At 47.7% G+C, this 24,163-nt stretch overlaps 1 protein-coding gene and 1 long non-coding RNA gene across 2 annotated transcripts; both read right to left on the reverse strand.

Annotated features, from left to right (window-relative positions):
- Positions 1–306: 306 nt before the first annotated feature.
- Positions 307–10,033, reverse strand: LOC135111813 (uncharacterized). Its single transcript, XR_010274001.1, has 3 exons — positions 9,575–10,033; positions 6,306–6,473; positions 307–373 (listed from the first exon to the last, which is right to left on the reverse strand). It is a non-coding gene; the product is annotated as an uncharacterized LOC135111813 (long non-coding RNA).
- Positions 10,034–10,515: 482 nt separating this feature from the next.
- LOC135112091 (protein tiptop-like) lies at positions 10,516–17,733 on the reverse strand. The gene is made up of 2 exons (XM_064026092.1): positions 17,609–17,733; positions 10,516–17,461 (listed from the first exon to the last, which is right to left on the reverse strand). The coding sequence occupies exon 2, from the start codon at positions 17,416–17,418 to the stop codon at positions 14,470–14,472; it is 2,949 nt and encodes a 982-aa protein (XP_063882162.1). The 5' UTR covers positions 17,419–17,461; positions 17,609–17,733; the 3' UTR covers positions 10,516–14,469.
- Positions 17,734–24,163: the final 6,430 nt, after the last annotated feature.

Consider the following 24,163-nt stretch of genomic DNA (forward strand, 5'->3'; position numbering starts at 1 on the left):
CTGGTGGTGATTTTCCATTACTCACGCTTACGATGCACATCCACAGCAAACACGATTACCACTCGCTAGGCAGCCGACGTGGCCCCGCTGCCCCCACCACATGTACTCCAGAACAGCGCCACTGAAGACGAGTTCTTTTCTTCCACGCCCGACCTCTGCTTCAACCGTCAGCTGATGACCATACCACTCAATACGTGAACAGCACCACACAAGAGGGGTTCTCCTTCACGTGCAGGCGTCCAAGCTCAGACAGAGAGAGAGAGAGACTAAAAATTAGTTACAAAATGTTACAAAATGAATAATAAAAGGAAGCAAGTATGGTGTGCACCTCCTGGTCCCACTCACGGCCAGCATCACGCCCCCATTACAGATTCTGAAGGGTAAAAGGCAAGTTGGTCGGTTAACAAGAGAGTGAATATCCTTCTGCTAGTTGTGATACACATTTGAATCTCCTTACAATAGGCACAAATCAATAGCAAGCAATTCTGTCTAATCGAATAGCTTATAATGGTTTCCTTTGACGGCTTTATTATATATATTTTCGTATCAAGGAAGAGGAGGCAGTGAACACGCGGCGCAGATATGAACTGTTTTTCCCACTCCCTCACCCCAAAAAAGCGTGCTTCCTAATACATATATTTTTTTTTTCATTGTGATTTTTTGGCATGAAAACGCATTTCCTACAATTAATATTCCTTAACTGCATCACTTGTTGTACCTACACAGTTAGCACAAAGCACTTCATTACCTTAAAAACTAGTACTTCTAAGACGGGCACATTTGTAACTGACAAAACATAACTTGCATTTTATCACAGACTTCCAGTAACTTAAAGGATACGATGAACAGGCTCGGGATGCCCTGTAAGTAATGAATTCTGTTTATTACTCATTTTTATTTTAGATTTCTTGGGTACGAGAAATGTTCAGTTGATGAGCCGACGCAGCCTCTAAGGAAATGGTTGGTGCTACTACGCTTAACACAATGGTAAAGTCGAGGACACGCAATGCCGCCGCCTCGTCCTGTGCACGGTGCGTTCACTACCAGGACACGTTACGTCCCCGCGCATTCCCTCGCGCTGCCTCCGTCCTTTGCCTTGATGACAAACTTCACTCATTTAACTGAAGTGGAATCTTAGTTTTCCATTTCACTAAATGGCACATATAAATCACGAACTTGATTATCTATATATAACACAAATTAAAACAAATAACTTCGCATGAATGAATGCAACATTCATTCGGATTACGGTTAATACCAATAAAAATATTCTATTATGATTACATTACATGCTGCACGAGGGACGTGGGCATGCACAGGTAGGATGCATTATTTCCGTGAGTGGACTGCAACAACGTATTATGCTGAGTACGTTTGCCGCGTCACAATTTGGTGGCCAGGGAGCGTCGCCCACACACACTGCTTCTGATAACGCCGCTCTCAAACACGCATCGTCTCCTAACTTAGAAGTATTTGCATTAATATTTATCGTTTACAAAAGTTACCATGGCAAAGCATAGGTTTACAGATGCTACCAAATGTCAACTTTTGATTAGTGACGCCTTTTCTTCCATTCATAATTTGGCTTTATAAAAAAAAAAAAACCCCATGCATGACACCACACTTCTATCCCTCACAAAGCTCATTAAAATCTCGACAACAGACACACAAAGGGCAAAGTTCACCGCAATGCAAAAAATATCTCGTTCATCACACGCAGCCTTGACAGACCCGCTGGATCGCCGCTTTTGTCAGTCATCGATGATCGTAAGCTTAAGGTCACTTAATCTGAACCACTTTTTGTTTCTAAAAAAAATAAATAATTGCAACTAGGATTACAAAACTACAAAAAAATACATGTAATATAAATATCTTCATCTACAATTACTCCAAACCTGCCACATGGATAATCCGTCCAGTAATTCAACTCGCATTCTGACAATTCATACACGTCCACGTAATCATAAATGCAATAATAAATGACTTCGATAAACTAGCAAATTCCATTAATCACATTTTGATCACTGTGCTTTAAAATATCCCCGGCCATCTGTCCAGCGGCCCGGGGTGGAGGCGCGGAGGCAGGGCGTGGCGGGGCAGGCCAGGTTCGGGTGGGGTGGGACGGGGCAGGAGGGGCAACACGAGCTATAGGTCCTGTGGGATTACCAACACTTACGTCCCTTGACTCACGAGGCAGAACTTTCACGTAAGATATGCATCACGCCTGTGTCTGAGCGCAATCTTAGAATAAAGTAAGTAAATGAATAAATAAATAAGTAAACAAATAAAATAATAAAAACGACACCAACACACAGACCAATGAAAAGCTTTTAAACGAAAACGAATTAACCCAAGTTTGGTGTTGCACTTCCCTCGAGCATTCTGACAACCACGTCTTGAGTTGACAAACTGACACACTCAACACCCGAGAGGAGCAGTGAACTCTTATCGCTCAGTTCTGAAGAGAAGAGAAGAGGAGAGAGGCAGAGAGAGACGCGTGCAGGAGACAATTTGGCACATACGAACCATTCCCATGTATAGGAGGCATATATATAATCAGTCAGTGCAGTGCTTATATATAATACGTGTAAGAATATAGCTAGTATGTATTGGTTTTTATAGTAGTGAAAGAACCTGGCCTCATTTTCCAGTGTCAATGATAAAAATTATTCTGGGAAGAGCTATTTTGTTTTCCTTTATCCGGCCACCAATCATGCCTCTGTTGCTGCTGCTTTGTACTGCTCCCTTTGTACTTGCGGCTCCTCTATCTCTTTTCTATCACTGTACCGCCACACTAATTATTCCATTAACTGAATCACCTCAGTTTCTTTCACTAAACAGTACCTTATTCTCTCACCATCACCGAAGCCTTCTATCTTCCCTTCATACTCTAGTACCTTCGTGTACCCAAGCCACCACTAAATACATCTGAATCTCAAAACCTGTACATTATCTACACCTTTGTTGGGAATATTTAATTCTCTTCATCTGCGCCGCATCCACACCCCTGAGCCTCGTGTATAGATAATACACCCATGTTGACATTAATTAAGCAATCCCCCTCCAACACCTGAACCCAGTCACTTCCATGCACTCCAAGTCTCTATTAGGAAAGCTTCATCGAACACCAGCCATTACACTCCGCAATTATTTCACCCCGCAAAGTTACCGTGGTTTCATTTATATCACAAGTTTATCTTCATTTCCCTCTTTCATTTCACCTCCGCCTCAGCTGTTTCTATGTGCCACGCCATTCATCTCTCCTTCTCTCGCTCATAATATCCCCGCGTAGACCTTGCCTGCCACGGAGCCTCCTATCTCGAATACTACTCACTCACTCGGGTCATCTTTACTTGCATATGTAAAGTACAATCACTGGTGTTCTTCCAATCTGGCGACAGTTGCACTCAAGCGCGACGCCTTGGCACGCTCTCACACGGAATCAGCTGCAATCACCACCAAGTACGTAAAAACTCTTCAGTCCTCATCTGCACCTGCATGCGAACCTTCATTCTTGATTGTTTCTTACACAGCTCCACTAAATACGCGCGCCTGTGCCATAATAGCCACGTGCACGCCATCACTCCCTCGCCGCAGCTCCGGGAAAGCCCCGCTGACACTTTACCAATTCATTGTACCTTCATCATAAATTCACCTAAATGTTCTCTCTTCCTCCACTTACGTTCACTTAATTGGTCATCATTCTACAGTGTTGCTTCAATTACTACGTTTGCTGTCACACTTCTGCATGTGTGCGTGTGTGTTTCCTTCCTTACTCCCAACAACACTGATTACTTCTGAAGATTACACTTACATTTTTTACCGATCATAATCGCTATTATCTGCTGATCTCACAAACTCCATCTTAGAAGCAGAAACAGCAATTCACGCACACATCCTCGTTTTTCCATATACATTGCCTTTATTCTGCCTGTTTACTGCTCAGTCTCTAAGCCTCCACGACTTCAGAATCCAGCTACATACAGGCCATCGATATTACTGGCACATTCTCAGATCAATTTTCCTCACAGAAGCACAAGTATGATGCTTTTAAACAATCTCTAAAACTAGGACTAGGATTATCACTTACTCCAATACATGTTAACTCTAATAACAAGTCTGAAAAATTTGCTGGTGATGGAGCGATTTGACACTAAATATTTGAACAGTACAAGAAATCATATGGATATTATCGCTATCGTACACTCCTCGACCTATCAATTCAGTCATTCACGGTGTCTATAACGTTGATTTCATTGCAATCACTCACACCGCCACTACAGGCAAGTCCGCTTCATCAACATTTCAGTCACACCATCTCGCCGTCACTGACTGCTCGGAACTTGGCTTCTGGAGTGGCGAATAATCACACACTATACAAGTTTCGACTGAATACCAAACACCAGAACATCAAATTCAAGTTTATTTTCATCTTGCTGGAAAACACGAGTCTCCTTGACGGAAGTCGAGTTCGTCCCGTCAAGTCGCTGTCCCCTCAATACTGGTCGTCTTGGTCGTCGCCTGCCGCCAAGCTAACGACCCAGCCCTATTTACCTCCGGACGCTCCCAACCACGGCAAGACTTTTCAATTCTTGCTACGAGGTGCTTCCCCACATGAAGAACAAGCGACAGGAATTGTGTGACGATTGATCTGTGTGTTTAAGTTATCAACAAGGGGTTCAAGACCACATATTTTAACTCGCAATTGTCAGCACGGAGCCACATCACCTCTCGTGCCACACAACGCCTCAACTGGCAAGAGAAACCCTAGTATTCACGAAACCGTCACTTGCTGCCTCCCCAGATGCGACTCGAGTACCCCCGTGTGTACTGTGCGCTAAGAAAATCATACGGTACACTGAAACATCGACGTATTTACATTTGCCTTAACAAGTGCACATCAATGGTCACTAACATGGAAAGCGTGTCCCTCTCAGTTATCCCAGGGAAGTGTGAGCTTCCTTAACATGCAGAGCAGAAAACTACATTCTTTCCAAGCGCCTGAGAGTCAACATGGAACTCTGTCTCAGCTCCCTAGAGGTGGAGGTACAAACGATACTTCGTCCCGCTCTTTCAAAAGGTCTCGGGTACGCACATGTGCCCCAACTGTCCCTCAGGAATTTACTCCCCAAGATAGAGACTCCGCACACTGCCGCCGCCCCCCCTCCTGCCTCTCTGCTCGGCCACTGCTTTCACTCCACACCATTCGATTCCTTCCCCTAACTAATCATTGTCAATTAAATCCACATTCACCGTCACCAATGAATGCCCTGCCTGCCTCCTTGTTTGTACAGCCACACACCACCCACAATGCCACGCACCTCTCACTCAGCACAGTGACACGCCTAGTCAGGGATGCTCTCCTCTGCTGAATGCCCTTTCTTATCACATTAGGGTAAGAGGCGACAGTTTGCAATATAGAAGAGGTGAGCATAATGAGTGGCCGCGCCCTTTACTGATAGGGATGTACGAAAAAGTTATCCTCCCATACTGAGATAAGCTGCTACGTACACTGTGACAATGGGTGAACGTTGAAGCCACACTTTTTTTTTTTCAATGTTTTGAGTGATGCGTCTCAGCACTAGACTTAATTGCTGGGGCGTCGTCAAAAGGTGAAGGCTGCAGAGCGTCAGTGCCTCTTATCGCCCATACTCGCTCACTTATGGGGAAAAAGTGGTAAATGTACTAGTAGAATTATTGCTAGTGAAAGTGATGCAGAATCTGACTTTCATCGTTCTAAAAGCTATTAGGGCTGCAATACGCGTACGCTTAAACTATCACCACTACAGCCCATCTGACATGTTTTTAATAAGAGAAACAATTTAACATTTACAGCAGTGCCAGTTAAGTGACGTTAAGTCATGACCATGAAATGTCTACTCTGTCGTTAGCCAGTCTGACCAGGTCCACAATACAAATGTGAAAAAAAAACAATAACTCCCTAAGTATTTAATATTGAGCCCCGTCATGCTGTCTTTCACCAGTGTTCACCGTTATTCAGACATCATTCATAGACGGTTGTAATATCATAATTATAAACAAGAGGATATATGATGACTCGAGAAAAACATTTACAGTATCTGAACAATGAAGGTTCTGTAAAGCTACACAATCACACTATTCACGTATGATTGTAGTTTCGAAATGATTATAAACATGGGGATAATAGTGACGACTCAAGAGTAACTTTTAAAATACCTAACAAAGGAAATTCCCCGCTAACCCTCGCTACCAAGAGGGATCCACACCTGCCGCAGTAGTGAACACGAGTACCTCACACCACCAGCAACAGCAAGTAGTCTTACCTCACTGTTTTACGTATACTGTAACATTCTTTTGTCTTTTCAGAGTTCAACAGCCATCGTGGTGAAGTGAGGGAACGCAGCACCCACTGCATTTAAATAGAAGAACCAGCTCACCACTGACTGAGCTGAGATCTGGCATACTTGTAGGCTGCCGGGCACACACTTCATCTGATGACGGAGACTAAAATTACTACAAAAATAAAATATAACAACAAACTACCTTACAACTGTTTTCCTATAAAAAATAAGATATACTAAGAAAAGGAAGGGCTTGAGTTTGGGGCGACACGTGCGTTTTCCCATTTCCTTGAAGCCTACACCAACCTCGTGATCAATAGCGCCTCACTGTGGTTACATAATACTAGGCAACAGTTTGGTACAACAGTAAGCTTGACAACTGGCTGATCCTGCGGAGGAGATAAGCTATAGCCCTCCCCCCTCTACCCCTTCCCCACACACACACACACACACACACACACACACGGTCGATCAATACTAGAAAACAGGACATTCTTTCTCACATGCACATTAAAACTTCATCTAGCAACTTTTCCAACTCGTATATAATCTACTTGTTTCCGCAGGTCAGTTCGCGGCATCAATTTAGAACCAGGACAAAAGTACCTAGATAGTGGTCCGTGAATACCTAGTTTGTTCGTTTGTGTATTTGTTGCACAAATTCTCTCCGGCCTCACTGCAGTTGTCCACGGCTCACCTGTATCCGTGCATGCAAACAAGTGGCACATATATTGCTATTTATAATGAAAAAGTATTATTTCCTTGCCGAGTGTTGCCTAGGGAATGAAAAACTCGAGCCTGATTTCCTATTATTTAACAAACTAAGATCCTCAACATCTCTTCGCTCTCTAAAATTCTCACCGCCTCACTAAAACACTCACTAATTTCAGCTGCAAATTTGAATGGCTGATATTTCTGCCAGACGTGTGCTCGGCAAGCGCCCAGGCGGACTGCAGCCAGGAGACAGTTCTAAGAGAGAGGGAGCGTGGGAGGGACCTCTTAGGGTTCAGTGCTTCGATTCTCGCGAATGACTGTTTATGAGAATGTCTACGCCTTTGTGTTCCCCCAAATATCCACAGATTTCTTTCACTGTGTATAAAGCACGAATGAGGAGGTGCAAAGGGCATCTGATGTAATTTGATGTCTACAAAAGGTGCATTTTAATTATATTGCAAGGTGTCATTGACCTGAAGCCTTAGTCGGAGGTTTAAATTACCAGATTTACAAAACTTCAAGGCATAATAAGCACAGGGCGCAATCTAAATATGTTAAAACAATGAACAACATACGGATCTTAAGTTACTCGGTTAATTTTCTTGAGGCCTGTGACGTCACTGCTCTCCAAGTGTGACTGAAGCACCAAAACTCCTGCATCTGCCGAATAGTGGCCAACATTACTGCAATTAACCACACACGACTGGCCAACATCACTGCCAGTCAGCAATCAAGCCACTCTGGTCGTTCACGAGTGTAACCTTGCTTGTATTGATCGTGCAGCATGTACTATCTAATATTCATGTCACTTAGCACAAAGTTAGTAAAGAAATAGAGAGTTAAAGTGTACAGATAGAATGACTAACATTGAGTATGTTCATTTAGCGTTAACTCTCTCTCTCTCTCTCTCTCTCTCTCTCTCTCTCTCTCTCTCTCTCTCCACTGAATACTTCACTACAATTGTCATATACTTGCAGATGTTGCACAAATTGTTCTCCCGTTTTGTTCATGCAATAGAAAACATTACTATATTCGTAGGCTACCAGAGGCCTGCGAACAGACAGCCATCGTCGAGTAACTACCGTCATTCCAGTCACTGCCGGTCGTTATTTTAATCTCGGCCGAGGTAAGAACGATATCAGGTGCTGTATTTGGTGGTTGTCCCCCCTGAAGAGTGAAATGTAATTACCACGTGTGATATTTGGCTTTCAGGCGCAACACTAATTCTGATGATCCTGTTAAAGAAATTGACTTAAACTTTTACGGTATGAAAGTTTACACCGTTAAGGTTCACATGTTAATACTCAGACTGCCACATGACGCCTGGATCACTAAGCTATGTATGGTCTTAAGGTCATCAGTGTGCGGCCCCTGAGCCACTTGCCTCGACTCCCCTCAATGCCTCACGCCCCTCCCCCCCCGCCACTGCCTCACCCGCGCCTGAAGCCATCACGCCTCCTTGTGCGGAGCAGTGGCAGTCATGACGAAATTATTATTACTTGGTTGTACAAAAAGATGTGTGCAGATATCCCCACTATATCTATATAAAACTGCAGTTCAAAATATGACTACAAGTGTGTGATTCTCTCTCTCTCTCTCTCTCTCTCTCTCTCTCTCTCTCTCTCTCTCTCTCTCTCTCTCTCTCTCTCTCTCTCTCTCTCTCTCTCTCTCTATATATATATATATATATATATATATATATATATATATATATATATATATATATATATATATATATATAAACACACACACGCACACACACGGTAAATATTATAACTTGTATTTCATAAATTAAAGAAAATCGAAGGTACAATTAGGAAATTATCATTGGTTCGGTGACCCGAGATCAGTCGTCGATTAATCCAGTTTTTTGGCCACCTCAAATAAATTCGATCAAGTCTGAAGCCAAACAGGGAGAACTATTTAAGCAAACTCACACACGTACACCAATATATCCTACACTTGCTTCCCTCCCACTGATATGAAACAAAGAAATAGAAACTTGCTCGTTTTGGAGAGCGAACCTTGAGCATAGGAGGTGGTGCAACAACAGACAGCAAAGTAAGTGATTGATTAACAAGGCGCCGCAGCAGCACAGCCACGTGGCGCCCAGGCTGACTGACAACACTGTGCTGCATCACGTCACGAGTCAAGTACGTGTTGACATTACATCACTGTGTTGCTACTACAGACCACAACAGATGGTATTTCATCCTCGACAGCTAGCCACGGCTGCCCACACCCACCAGGCTAACATTTACTCAATACCAACATATCTATCAACATTTCAAACATTTACTCAGTACTAACACATCTATCAACATTTCAAAGTAGGATAACAAAAATGCCTCGCCCATCCTACCCTAGTTCTCCCCCACCCGAGGATTTATTTGTCAGCGCACCGCCTCCTCGTGGACAGTGTTTACCGGGAAGTCAAATAGTTACTAGATTTCAAAACATTTACTTCCCTGAGCACTGCCACCACTCCATCGCGCCATCCTTATCTTGTCTGCCGGGAGACGTGAGCCAGGACTTACCGGTGCGGTGCAGACCCTCATCACTGCTATGTAACACTTCCGGTGGTGCCGAGTGCCAGGGAAACCTTGTAGCGCTGCGTGACTCCAAACTCTGCCTCCATGACACGTGGTGGCAGTCAGTTGGCGCCGCTGAGCATGATGGGAGACAGATGACAAAAGGCAAGCGCAGGAGTATCAGGTTTCTGTTCTTTCTATTGGTACTTTTTTTTTTTTTTTACCATTTTGATTTTGATTAGTGTAATTAGTCTTTCTTACCTCTTATTTTCTTGTGTATTTGTATAGTGTAATGTAGTAATTACTCTCCAGGACCCATTAAATCCACGAGGCTGTTACCACTTAGTATTTCTTCACCATTTATTTCAGATTTCATTCAAAGCGAGCGCGGTCTTATAAGAATATCCCCGTGACATACGTTCCTCTTGTCATTCTAGTGAAGTATTGTTCAGTTTAATATTTCAGCTTCAGATTATCTCATTAGCCTTGGCGTAACTTAAAGAGGACTTCTGCTGCTGCTGCTGCTTATGCATATTACTGCTGCTCCTGCTGTTGTTGTTGCTGCTGCTGCTGTTACAACAATAACAACAGCAACAACAACATCAGCAACTACTACTACTACTACTACTACTACTTCTACTATCACTAATATTACTACTGCTGCTGTTGCTGTTGTTGCTGCAAGTGTTGTTGTATGATAGTGTGCTTTCAACACCTTGCCGGCAGCACCAGCCAGGCATGTCACCAAGAATATAAGAGAGATCCTTCTTTCCCAGACTGATTTATTTATTTTTTTCTTTATCAACTGCTGCTGTTAATACTTACCCTTTCCTGGTTAAGCTGAATTGGCAAGGTAATGTTTTACAAGACGTGTGCTCAGGAAGTGTGTTGATTCAGAGTCACTGCACCTGCTTACCTTAATCACGGGTCTAATAAAGGAATATACTTGAGTCCACTCCAGATACTTTATTTTTATTTATTGTAACTTTACAACTGGAAGCTCAAGAGAGGAAAAAACGCAATAATTTACAAATAGGGTACTTGAACTGTACAAAAAACAATGAACTCAGTAGCCAGCACAGAGGGCAGTGTCCAGGGCGGGCACTGCTGGTATACAGGTTCCTAGCAGAGGGCGGGAGGAGGGCCGGCTGAGACGCCCCCTCACCACGCACACATTGACACAAATAATAATAATAATAAAAAATAAAATGATAAAAAATGCAAATAAGTCCATCAAGGCTATTCACAGTTACCACACAGTGTTTTTGGTTAAGTAATGTAATCCAAATTTTGTTTACATTAGATATTGTACACAAGAAGTGAACCATGAGCACCTGAAATACTAGTTATCCTCGATGAACTTCAGTGTACAGAGAAAGAGGTTGTGGGTGTCGTGTGTACACTGCCCCGGGTCCGGGCCAGTGTAGCAACGCTTATCGTATCTCACTGGGGTGTACAGGAATGATTCAGAGGGGGATGGGGTCTTATTCGGCTAAGCTTCAGAAAAGTATAGAAATTTCAACTGATACATGTGAAAAAACGGAACTTAAATAATAACCTGATTCAAGATCACTGGTAGTTTGGCAAAGTAGAGTTCTTAATTACGTATCAGATCTTTGATCCGAAGATTCAAGCTTGAATAAAACATAAATATTACAGAAATAGGTATCAGGATTAGGTCCAATTCTAGCAAGATATACACAGATCAATTATTAAAGATTCATATTTCAGGGAAAGACCCCGTTTATGTCAATAGAAATTCAATATTACGTATATTTAATGAAAGTTGAATTGGCACTTGGACACTCAAGTATGGACTGTCAAAATCTCCTTTTACAGGGAACAACGCGCTGCGCCAGGAGGCCTCCAGCTCCACCACCACGACGACGAAGGCTCCTCCCGACGGGGCGGAACCTTGGCCTCAGCGCCGAGCAGCGTCGCACGGGGTGTTAAGTACACAACAGGCCACGCTAAGTATTCTGACCAATATCAACAACTCAGAGCAGTCAGTCCCATCTCACGTAAATAAGAAATGATTATACAAAAATATTAGTTTACAATCACTTCATACTTTAATATCAAGTGCAGTTTTACATGATAACTAGCACAGCATGGGGAGGAAGGGTGTGAGGCCTACGTACAGTTTATTATGTGGATCCCTGTGTCGCGCACCGCTCGTACCCAGAACACTGACGGCGTACTCTGATTACTTTGCTCAGTTTCCTTCCTGCTCCCTCCACGGTCACCTTCGTCCCACTCCTCCCTGCCACTAACATTTCTAACAATAGTGCTCTCTCTCTCTCTCTCTCTCTCTCTCTCTCTCTCTCTCTCTCTCTCTCTCTCTCTCTCTCTCTCATGACATCAACTTCTCTTTCCTACAGGAAAGCGACATGTCATCTTTGCAGCGTTAAATGTATGGCGATATCTCATTAAAATTTGCACATGAAGAATCCTGTTGGTCACCCGTAAACAATTGATCACGCGTGAAACAGCTGGACTCGGGAATAATGTACTCTGGCTCTCAGGGGGGTAGCGAGGGTCTAGGCGGCAACTTGTCTGAAGAAAAGTGCATATGTATATACCAGAAATCTATTACCGTTACTGTACAGATGTCCTTATTTCGGATGAGCGTCTGTATCCTGATATTTGATCATTCTGGGTCTGCCACAAATTTATAAATGTTTTGCCAATCTGTGACTGAGAATGTCTATACCTCTCCTGGGCTATGCAGGGCAGGCGTATGTTTGTGGGAGGGAAGGGGGGACGGCAAACTGAGGATAAGTCCAAACTTGTTAAAATCTGCAGGTGCCGAGGGAGTGCGAGGCGAGATAGGGTCAACTTAGGGGCGTGCTGCGTATGTATAAGGTGGCGGGGGTGAGGAACGCGACGCCTTCTATGCACGACTGCGCTTCACGTGGCTCCGGCCCGCTGCTAAATCACGCCTGACAACCCCTGATTACCCCGCGATGCGAAGGGCTTGACGAGTGCACGCTGACTTGCTCCTCCACCCTTTGTATTGGTGGCAGCATGTATCATTTCAAAGTTATGCCTGTTGAAACCGCTCTAACACCTCAAGGTCGTGCCTCACTCTAAGATGTGATTTAATTTTACGTAGTGAGGCGGCAGCTCCAGGCAGCCCAGGCACCCACTGGAAATCCCGCACGTCTCAAGTTAGCCTGTGCTGGGAGAGCTTCCTTTGAGGAGGAGCGGGATGTACAGTACATACGCTATTGTAAAATACTGAAAAGACTTGATTTATGCCAATGAATTTTAAAATCAGAATATACCCTATGAACAAAAAATATGTGTGTCCACTGAATCTCAATAAACACTGCACAGCTGGTCTGAATGACGACCTTGAGGAATTATTTACGGCATGTTGCTGCTTTTGCTCACTTCCGGTGGTGGGCCGGAGGCGGGGCGGCACCTAGACAGTCGCGGTGATGGACTGGGCGATCAACAGGCCTTCATGATTGATGCGCAACATATCTGGCTGGCTTGCCTTTGAAGCCGCCGTGCTCACGCCTTGAATCGTGGAACTCATTTCAGATAGGCGGTACCTCATTAAGGATGAATTATCCGGTGCGCTCTGCAAGGAGGGGGCGTGGCAAGGAAGGCGGCACACCTTTTAATAATCCTGCATCTGAATCTTCGATCATAATCAACACGTTTAAAAAGTCAAATACACACTAGTGGCGAAATTAGAGAGCAAAACATGGCGGCCTAAGTCCCTTTTATACATCACTACGAGATGAGAGCTTGACTGGATACCGAGGAGGCAGCTCGACTCACACCCGCAGGAGTCAGGCCAGGCGGGAGGGTAGGAGCGAGGGGCGGCTGACCAGCAGCGGGTGGCCGCTACCGGGTGCAGTGGGATCGGAGTGTTACCCGAGTGGTGGTGACGTGACTCTTGGGATGTGTTGTGGATGGGTGAGCTGTGGTGCTACGCATGACAAGAAATGGATCAACTGCACACGTAACTAAAGGTATGTCAACTGTGCTAACATTTGAGGTGACATATACACAGGTGTGTGTGTGTGTTTGTATGTGTGTGTGTGTGTGTGTGTATGTGTTGAGGTGGGGGAAGGGGCAAAGGGTGGTGACGCTGCTCGGCGCGCCGGACGAGGCCCGGCTGGTGAGTCTCGAGCCTCGCCGATCCGTTGCGTTGGTCAGGCGCATTTTTACACTAGGGATAAAAGCATTGAGATCACTTTCAGCAAGTCAAAGACAGGATATTGTAAAAAGAATGATACTGTTACATCATTGATGTTTTCAAATAATTATCAACAATCAATTTGATCATTGCCTTGTCAGCTTAAATCTTATACTGTCTATATATTAATAACTATGTGAAAAAAGTGACAGCAAGTGTGAGCGATTAAGAGTTTGCGACGACCCGGGACGATCAAATCGTCGCGGGCGGTGTGAAGATACACAGCGTGAGGCGAGGGCGTGCCGGGGGGCAGGGGGCGCCGCGCCCTCCCGCGGCCGCCTGCAGGGCCCTGGCACCGCGGGGGCCAGGCCGGCTGTGGGCGCGGGCTCCCTCGCTACTGCGGGCGTGGCCACAACCCAGCCCGCCCACAACACACACTTTGTACTCTGCGGGTTGTTTTGATTGTTGGCACGTGTCTTTCCTGCGGGCGGGGGACGGGAGCAGCGCCCGCCGGTAGCGACAGTCCCGGGAGGCGGGTGATATGAGGGGACCCCGGCCGCCGCCGCCTCCAAGCTGCCAGGTATCACAAGACTACAGGGGCCACCAAGCTCTCACGAAGGATAAATAGTTACACTGTACACACGAGCCACGCCACACTGTACACGGGGCGGGCGGGGGCGGGGGGTCTTTGGCGGGCGCGGGTGGGGGTGTGGGGAGAAGAGAAGCCACCCCGAAGCAGCGGCCTGCACTACTTGCTGGACAGCTGCTTGGCCAGCTCCGTGTACTTCAGGAACTTGGAGTGAGGCGACTCTTCCACCGGGGGCGCTGGGGGCGTGGCCGACTTGCTGGTAGCTGGAGGTGGCTTGTTGGTGTTTGGCTTCGCAGCGGCGTTCTCAGGAATTACACCATCCTTTACAAAGTGCATTTTTGAGAGATGATGCCGATAAGCTCCCTTACTAATGAAAGGAGTGTCACAAAAAGCGCACTTCATGATGCTATCGGCAGTCACTGCATCATTACACGCCCAAGAAAAAGCCAAGATCGCTCCAGGATTTGTCTGAGGACCGGTCGTTGTTCCACTAACTGGCGGCGCACGTGGTTGAGTTTCTGTCTTGTCACACAATTTTTGCAGCGCCGCCAGTGGGTGAGAGGAGGAGCCCTCGCCACCTCCTCCAAGTAGGGCCGAGAGGCCGCCAAGCCCACCCGCCCCGAGGCCGGAGCCGGAACGTCCTCCCACACTGGCTTCGGAATGAGGGGTTTCAGACCTGCTGCTGCAGCCGGCGGGGGATCCCATCAGTCGGCCTGTTGGAGATTCGCGTCCAGCGTCTGTAGTGAGTTCGTTTTCTTCTTCTTCATCTCCCTCCTCTTTCATTTTGAATTCTTCTTTCACCCGTATTTCTTCCTTGACTCTAACCTCCTCCCTGGCCGACACAGACTCATGGTCACTGACCTCTCCATTTATTTCTGGCGGCTCCTGCTTCACCTCTTCTCTGCCGCAAAGACTCTCCTGTTCATTATCGGAGTGGTCGGCACCGTTCTCAGTGGGCGCAATCTCTTCTGGAGTGATGGCGGGGTGGCTGTCAGGTCGCAGTAACTCCAAGGATCGCTCGCTGCCGCTCCCATCACGTGTTATCGAGCCAGTAGAGGCAGGACGCGACCCGGGCCGAGACGGTGACCGGGGAAATGTGTCGCGGGTGTCAGAATCTGCACCTGGACTCATCATGGAGTCACTTAGGCCTCTTAGTCCTCCGCCTCTGTCACTGGAGCTGAACGATGGCGGGAGATTGAAGGTCGATGGAGTGCCTGCCCCGTGTGGATGTCCGCCGTGCAGTCTGGAGAAGGTAGCGTACATGCCCATCAGCTGCGGGTCCATCAGCGGCTTGGAATAGTCGACACTCTCGTCAATACCAAGTCGCCGGAGAATGCTGGATCCAAGCGGCCCAGCGCCAGGTTTGCCCTTCCCAGAATCGAAGCTCTTTTCAATCAGCTTCTCGAGGGCGTTTAAAACTGAAGGAGATTCTGACGCACCGCGACCCTTTGTTTTTTCGAACTCTTTTTCCCTGGGGCTGTCACGCGGGGTCTTCTCAGGGGTTTTCTTGCCCTCACTGTCTGTCTCGGGGGCAGAGTCGAGTTTGTTGCTGTAGTCGCTGTCAGGGGAGAGGAGCGCCGACTTGAGCAGGTCACGGGAAGAAGCACCTACACAGTTGCGGATGTGGTCCACGAATAAGGAAGTTTCTATTTTATCTCCGCATTTTTCACACGAGATGCGGCCTGATCCAGCCTGCTCCTTCAGGTTCCGGCTGGGATCTCCCGACGAGCGCATCTCCTGCTGGGCGCGCTCCAGCTCCAGCAACTTCCTCACCGGCAGTGACTTTTTGCGCTTCTCTCGTGTCTGTCTGCGTCGAGCTCCCGACTCGGTAATGCTGCGCATGATGTGCTCCTTGTAGTGGGCATTTTTCACCATGTGGTTACTGAGTTCCTTGAGGGAAGCAAACGCCTGGTCACACACCTTGCAGGTCAACACGGCGTTCACGTGACTCTGGCTGGGCGTCTTATCCTCGGGGGACCTCCACGAGATTATCTGCTCCTGAGAAATAATGTTGGTGTAATGCTGCGTTTGCTGCATGTGCTGGGTCATCTCAGCCAGGGACTTGAAGCTCTGGCCGCACCACATGCACTTGAGTATCTGGCGGGTTTGCTCTGCGCCCTTTCCCAGCCACACGTCCTGCCCTCGAACAAGTTTTCGGGGCAGAGGCATTGTTTCCTTGATGCTCGACATAAGGTCATTCGACGAAGAAGAGCCTGACGCCACCGAGGAGGAGGAGGAGGGTGGCTTGGAGGAGGGCGCCTTGCTGGGTGTGTACTGAGGAGGAAGGTGAGTGTGGATGGAGGAAGAGCTGGACGAGGGCGGCGGGATGGGTGGCGGCAGATTGACTCCACAGTGCTTGGCTTCCTTCATGTGCGTGGTAAGCTCAGCCAGTGTGTTGAATGAGGCCTTGCACCACACGCACTTGAGGACATCCTTTGTGGCGTCCTGGCCTTTGCTTAGCCAGTGACTCTGCCAGGCAGTCGCCCGGCCAGAACTGCCTCCTAACCCGCCACGAAACAGGTCTAATCCAGCTTCCCCACCGAGCTTGCTGAGCTCACTCATCCGTTCTAAAGCTCTTGAACCTTCGGAGGGTGTGGGCGGCACAGGACCCATGGGGAACGGTGGAAGCTTCGTTGATATACCATCTCCTTTAAGTTTGCCATTCCAGAGGGCTAACTCAGGCTTCAGCGCAGCCAGGTCGGGCCTCAGAGCCATGGCCGAGGCAATGTGAGGCGGCAGAGAGATGCCCCAACTGCTGAGCCCCTTGGCCAAATCCTGTTGCATCTTTCCCTGCGCTGCCTCAAGAAGGGCGTCTGCAGCCCTCTTGCGTGGGACTGACAAGTCCAGCGGCGAGTCTCCGAGGCGGTGGAGGCCAGGGGGCGGGGATCCAGCGAGAGAGGACCTGGCTGACATGGTGAGTTGTTCGTCCTTACTGAAGGCAGGAGATCGTCGTAGCGAAAAGTCAAGAATATCGGCCTCGTTGTCGGACCCTCGCATGAAGGAGGGGGATGAGATCAGCGGGCGCAGTGCAGGCGGTGTGGCGCGGGGCGAGGCCATGTGCGCCGGGGATGAGTTGAGAGATTCTCGCGGGGAGTGGCGGGGAGACATCTTAGGAGAAAGTCCCTCCCGCGAGGCAACACTCCCGCTGTCCCTGAGGAGAAAAGACAAAACACTTATGTTTCTTTGCTCATGCAAGGAAATTCACAGAAAAATTCACGATATAAACTATCTTTGATATCGACTTATATCAAAATTTAATTAACATTCAACGGCACTACATGATTGATTTTTGTCTTACCTGCGATGTCTGGGACTGGAACTTGGGGAATCCCCCACCTCGCCGTCCACGCCAGGCTCCTTGCCCTCGCACTCCTCCCCTGCAACACAACAGTCGTGGGTTACTCAGACGTCAACCAACAAAACCATCTAACAGTATCTAATTATAATATATACTCGTATATATATATATATATATATATATATATATATATATATATATATATATATATATATATATATATATATATATATATATATATATATATATATATATATATATATATATATATATCCTTAATGTTTATTTTCTTTGTGTGTGTGTGTGTGCGTGTGCGTGTGTGTGTGTGTGTGTGTGTGTGTGTGTGTGTGTGTGAGTGTGAGTGTGTGTTTTCACATAATGACTGTAATACACATATACATACTTACATCTACTTGCCCATACACTCAATACCAAACTATAATTTTCAAGGTATCAGATACATTTCCATCAGATAATTCTCTTAAAAGTTCCAAGAATACACGTAATCGATAAATGCGTCACCAACAACCTTCCATTTCTCTGTATATGCACACTGAGAAATAAAAAAAGAAACAAAAATATTTCCTAATGTCTTTGCTGGCAGGCCGCGAGCGTTCTCCCTGCGGAGGCTGAGGTTGTCCGGGCCTGATCACTCCGCTGAGTTCCGGCGACCCGACGATTAGAAAGTTATTAGGAGCCGGTCGCCGCCAAAACCCAATTACCACTAATGACGCAGCCCAGCCCTCGGGTCGCCCACAATGCTGGTTTAACCTGATGACCAAAGGGGTACACTGGCGCTTCATTAGCGTAAAGGCTTGATCAAACTCCCCTTTTCGCAGTGTCATTAATCTATAGTGAAGTAATAAGGTCCATCAAGCCTTGAATGGACGCCTTCGAGTGTCAAGATGGTCCCGGTTCCAAGCCTTTCACGGACCTGAAAACCTTCACGCCAACGCAGAAAAAATGGGATAAGCACGAGTCTGCTCGTCATCGGGGCCTTCAGAAGGAGGAGGAGGAGGAGGAGGAGGAGGAGGAGGAAGAGGAGGAGGAGGAGGAGGAGGAGGAGGAGGAGAAGGAGCAGGAGGAGAAAGAGAAGGAGAACAACAACAATAACAAGAACAATAAAACAAAAATAAAAGAAAAAGAAGAAAAGAAAAAGAAAAGAAGAAGAAGAAGAAGAAGAAGAAGAAGAAGAAGAAGAAGAAGAAGAAGTCTCATACTGAATATCACAAAAGTTTGTTATGTCATGCCAAAGCAACAACGTCAGTGATATACAACGCCATGCTGCTGAACTGCTCAAACACAGTCTCATTTTATTCCTCCACCGTCACTCTTCTGAGGCGATGTAGTGTGACCAGCAGGGCCGCGTCACCCAAACCCTGTGGCTGCGAGCCTCGACTCTTTGCTAAACCCTTTGAGAGTGACGCTCCACTAATCAGCCTTGCTTCCTCCGTGGCCTACCGTCACCCCCACCAGTTGCCGCACTCCTAAACACACCTGACTTCCTGCTCCGTCATCGCCAGCCCTCAGCGTCACACTGCCGCACAGTTAAACGCGTGAAGTCGATAAACGATCGCGATCACTGGCAGCTGACGGCACAGGGAGCAAGGAGGGACGAGCCATAACCCTGCACACGTCTTTTTTCTCACAGCACCCCAACACTTTAGCGAGGAAGGATGCATCAGCTCGTCCATCGAAGGTCTTAGGCAAAGTGGTATACGTCGAGAAGTCACCGTCACCTCCGAGGTTAAAGCAAGGCAGGCCAGCAGTAGTCAGGAAGAGTAATGTAATGTAGGCTGGAGCAGTAACATCAGGACGGGGGAGAGTGAGGGTCATTTCCCAGGGGGAGGAGAGCGCGGCCCAAAGGAGTGCTAAGGCGGCTGTGTGAGAGCTGAGGCGACACATATTCACCAGACCTTTACGTATTCACTAAGGTCGCCAAGAATCGCGCGGCTGATATAGACCCATTTGTGGAAGCTTAGAGGTGGCTGGAGGAAGCGAAAGAAAGCAAACCGACTCCTCACAGCGTCTGTTTCACCCGCGACACTCAGCTTTACCTCCCTAAAGTTTACTCTGGCCATCAGGATAATCTCCCCTTCGCCCTTCTACCGTCCTTCTACGCGAACCTCAGCCCTTCAGCCTCTCCGTCCACCAGCCGGGGCCCGTCGCTCCCCTTCCCTGATGGCTTCTGTCCGCACTGACCTTTGCCAGCCTCCCTCGGCACATAAAGCCAACCTCTGACGTTATGGCAGCACCAGAAGCACCAGCAACAGCAACAACGAGGAGACAAAATTGCCGAATCTATCAGGAGGGCGACTGAGGACGAGAGGCCGGGGCGGGCAGGGGTTCCGTAATAGATGCGACAGTACACATAAAAAACGGTGCCATCGCCTCTGTCGTATACGTGGATCGGGTGCGACAGGGGTTTGGAAAAGGAAGACGGGGCCTGGGGATGCCATAGTCCACGGGAGGAAGGGGACAGATGGAGGGAGGAAGAGAGGGAGGAAGGAAAGAAGGGAGGGATGGAAGGGGCGATAGCATAAGGGAGGCGACACAGAGCGGGGTCGGAGACAACTGACAGTGGTGCAGGTGGCCAGACGACATCTCTCGTAATATTAATGGGCCTCGGAGCGCTGGTTGTAATACGGCATTGTTGAATATTTACATATGCAAACGCCGCAACAATAGCTTATGGCATCGACGCGACAACCAAAATGCTAAACGAGAAAGAATATCATAAAGAACCGCCCTGAGTCTGGCTGTTGAATTAAACATTAAGCATCGCTCTTGCAGCAAGTACATGCATTTGAAACTGTCCTTCACTCCATCTCATTACCTCAGTGTTTGAAGACGACCCTTTCCATTGACCCGTCACACCCACACCCACACCCGCACCCTTGCCGGCCGCCCAACGCCAGAAGCCACGCCACACCACACACGGAGACGCCACGCCACACCCGGAACAAGCCCACCTAACTAACTCCTGATAATTATCCTATTATCAGTGTTATTAATGGCGGTGGTGACGAGGCGGTTTTACTCGACAGCAAAACTTCCGTGGCAAACTCATTCCTCTTCACCATTACTCTCCCTCCTCTCCCTCGCCCTCTCCACACACTCCCCCCACCCACCTTCATTCCCTGGACCGTCCCCGCCTCCACTCAAGTTCCTCCTCACGCCCCACGCTGCTCACACTGCTCTCGCCGCCCTCTCGTGTCGCTGTTTGTAACTACTGTCGCCGCCAAAGTCAAATGCACTCCGCTCTGCCTGTCGTGTAATAGAGCGTGACTTAATTTGTCCTTCACTCAACTCTCCCTCACACCCACGGCTCAGGATTTCTTCTCTCCCCTTCCCTTCCCATCCCTCCCCTCTACTCAACCTCTCCTGTCAATTGGGATAGAAAAAATCATCGACCAAAAGCAAAACACTCGACATGGCGGGAGATTCTTCAACATCATTCATCCTTAATTAATTTCTCGTGTAGCCTGTCTTTTTTTCACCTCTCTCTCTCTCTCTCTCTCTCTCTCTCTCTCTCTCTCTCTCTCTCTCTCTCTCTGACAAGCCCGAGGTCAAGAGAGGCATCATTCAGTGCTAATTAATTTTCGATCGAGAGCACCTGCTCATTAATAACGGCGACCGACGGCCAGTACCTGCAGCGTCCACACCACGGAGGAGCAGGGAGAGAGAGAGAGAGAGAGAGAGAGAGAGAGAGAGAGAGAGAGAGAGAGAGAGAGAGAGAGAGAGAGAGAGAGAGAGAGGGGGGAAGGTAAAGGGAGAGACACTAGAGGAAAAGGAAAGAGTGAGAAAGGGAGAGGTGTTGGTGCAAGTGTGTGAGGGTGATGCCTTCAGAGAGAGAGAGAAAGAGAGAGAGAGAGAGTAAACCACCACCCATCCTTATTTAAACTCCACCTAATCAACTCAACATACGTACTTAACCTTTCCGCATTAAAACTCTTAGCAGTCATCCTTCACTCCTTCTACACTCCTTCCTTCGTTCTTCCCACCCCCACCTACGTACACCCAACACCCGCCCTTCCTTCTACCCTGCTACCCTCCCGCCGCCCGCCTCCTCCCTATCCCGCTCTACGCCGAATCACCCTATTCATCGCCCCAAATTAACTCCAGCACTTGTCCAAACAGCGGTGCCCTTTGATTTTCCCTTCAGCTCGCGTCTCGTCATTCACCACCGAGCGTCCCTGTTATTCATTACAATTTTCCTGCCCTTTTTTTTATACAGTTGCGAGCTCAAGTGGTTAGAGAGAGAGAGAGAGAGAGAGAGAGAGAGAGAGAGAGAGAGAGAGAGAGAGAGAGAGAGAGAGAGAGTGAGAGACTAGAGGTGTACTTGTCACTTGTCTCGACGTTTCCAAGGACAAGATAAACAACAAAATTAGCACATTCTTCATATTATGTTTTAGTGTTGCTGTAAGTGGTGCTGGCAGTTACTCGTATAGTGGTGGTGGTGGTGGTGGTGGTAGTGGTGGTGGTGGTGGATGAAGAAGACAACCATTAGGGAGAACAAGGAACAAGACAGAGGAGGTAAGCAAGAACAAAACCCCCTCCTTCCTCCTCCTCCTCCTCCTCCTCCTCGTCCTTCTCCTCCTCGTCCTCCTACTCCTAGTCCTCGTCCTCAAGTCCTCGTTACCAGCCGTGTCTCTTAATGCCTAAATTGCCTCGCCTATAACGCCCACAAAAATATATAATAACATCCTTTCAGCGTTCGAAACAAGGCGAAAACTCATTGAAAACCGCGTTGGATGGAGAAAAATACCATAATGAGAGGGTACGGACACCCACCGCCCGCCGCCCATTAAGCATGAACTACGCTCTTCCTTGCCCTCCCCACCCGAGGAAAAGAGGGCAGCGGGCGGCGGGCAGGGAGGGAAAGAAAAAAAATGCAGCACCTTATACCTCTCATCCCGCGCGACGAAAGATTCCGACGACGCGAAATAAAACAGCGACACATCGGGAAAGCGAGGAAAGAGCAAATGATCTGGTCCTCTTCCTCACACACACACACACACACACACATGCGCGCACCACCTTTCCTCCCCTCTCCTCTCTCTCTCTCTCTCTCTCTCTCTCTCTCTCTCTCTCTCTCTCTCTCTCTCTCTCTCCCGGGTATCAGAGAGGAAAAATCGGGCCACAGCATCCCCAGCGAGGCTCCCTTGTAATAAAGCTTCGGGCCGCCAAGTAAGCCACATCAGTCGCCAATCCTCTCTGGCCTGACAAATCGGGATCATTGGTGACGAGTCTCCTCATTGTGGCGGGAGGCTGCGGGAGGCTCAGGCGCTAGCTCAGGGGGCGTCGGCGGTGAATAAAAGTTTTTGTGTACCCGGATTTACAGGTGATTCCGGGTAATGTTATGGTGTTGTGATGGCATGTTGGCAAGGCGCTGGCTGGGAGGTGCGTGGATGTGCACCCTTGTCTTTATGAGATCCCCCCCTCTCGCCCTTTTTTTTTTTTTAAGTGTTTCCACAGCCACACTTTCTCTTACAAATTCCTGTATAAATATTACGAGTATGCTTAACCGAGAGGAAGAAGGAGAGAGAGAGGGAGAGAATAAGAGAGCGAAAAAAAAAGAAAAAAATAACAATACCATAAGCTTCCTCGTCAGGTAATGTTTCTTCCGAGCTGAAATAAACGTTCTCCTTCTCCCCTGTTCCTTTGTTCCCGTCTCTTCCTCGACCCACAAGGTAAGTTAGTCTAAGCACCCCCTCCTACAAGGTCAAGTATCTCAGCCTACTCCCCAGGGTGAGCTCAGCTCCAGATGCACCATTCTCAGAGTTCAACCTAAGCAGACTTCACTGAGGGCGCTGAATGACTCTGGGAATAGAAGTTCCAGAGCGGGCCTCCAAAACACCGCCACCTAAGCAAATTCATTCAAAGATGTCACAAGAGCGAGGAAGGAACAGAAGCACGAGTGTGGAGGCTGCGGCAGCGTCTCCGGCAGTGTGTGTACGCGGTGTTTCATTAAGGGGAGTAGCGTGGTAAGGTGAGGTGGGGCCGGGGCGTCCTAACAATAAGCCAAATGTGAGCAGGTCTCCAGGGGACTCTAACTCCGGCGCAACCTGGCAAATGCTCACCAAATGAACCACGATCTTCTTCCTTCTCCTCCTCCTCCTCCTCCTCCTCCTCCTTATCTTCTTGCCCTTCCTTTCAGCTCTTCTCTCTCATCAGGTCCTCCTTTTCTTTCTCTCTCTCTCTCTCTCCTGCCATTACCTTCGTCCAAGTTTTTGCAACCTCTCATCCAAATTTTTTTTCATTATGCGAGTACGTATCGTCTTCCTGAACAAAGAATTAAAGCCGAGAGAGAAAATTGGTATTACAGTGTTGGCATTTGGAGGTCTGAGTGTGTCGTGTGTTTCTCGAGATTTACAGCTCTCATATTACAACTCATTCATGTGAGCTACCAGTGCCATTTGAGAAGCAAAGTAAGCAAGAGGAAACAATCCCATCAGCAAATGAAAAGCGAATTGAGGGGGAGAAAGAGAGAAGGAAAAAAAAATCTTGCTCTCTCCAGAAAGTGATAGCACGACGCGCTAAAATTAGCCGTAG

Source organism: Scylla paramamosain, chromosome 1, assembly GCF_035594125.1.
Source record: "Scylla paramamosain isolate STU-SP2022 chromosome 1, ASM3559412v1, whole genome shotgun sequence".
NCBI classification, from domain to species: domain Eukaryota; kingdom Metazoa; phylum Arthropoda; class Malacostraca; order Decapoda; family Portunidae; genus Scylla; species Scylla paramamosain.

Bases quoted from the DNA above. Each gene is read 5' to 3' on its own strand.
- LOC135112091 (XM_064026092.1), bottom strand. From the start codon at position 17,418: ATGTCTCCCCGCCACTCCCCGCGAGAATCTCTCAACTCATCCCCGGCG.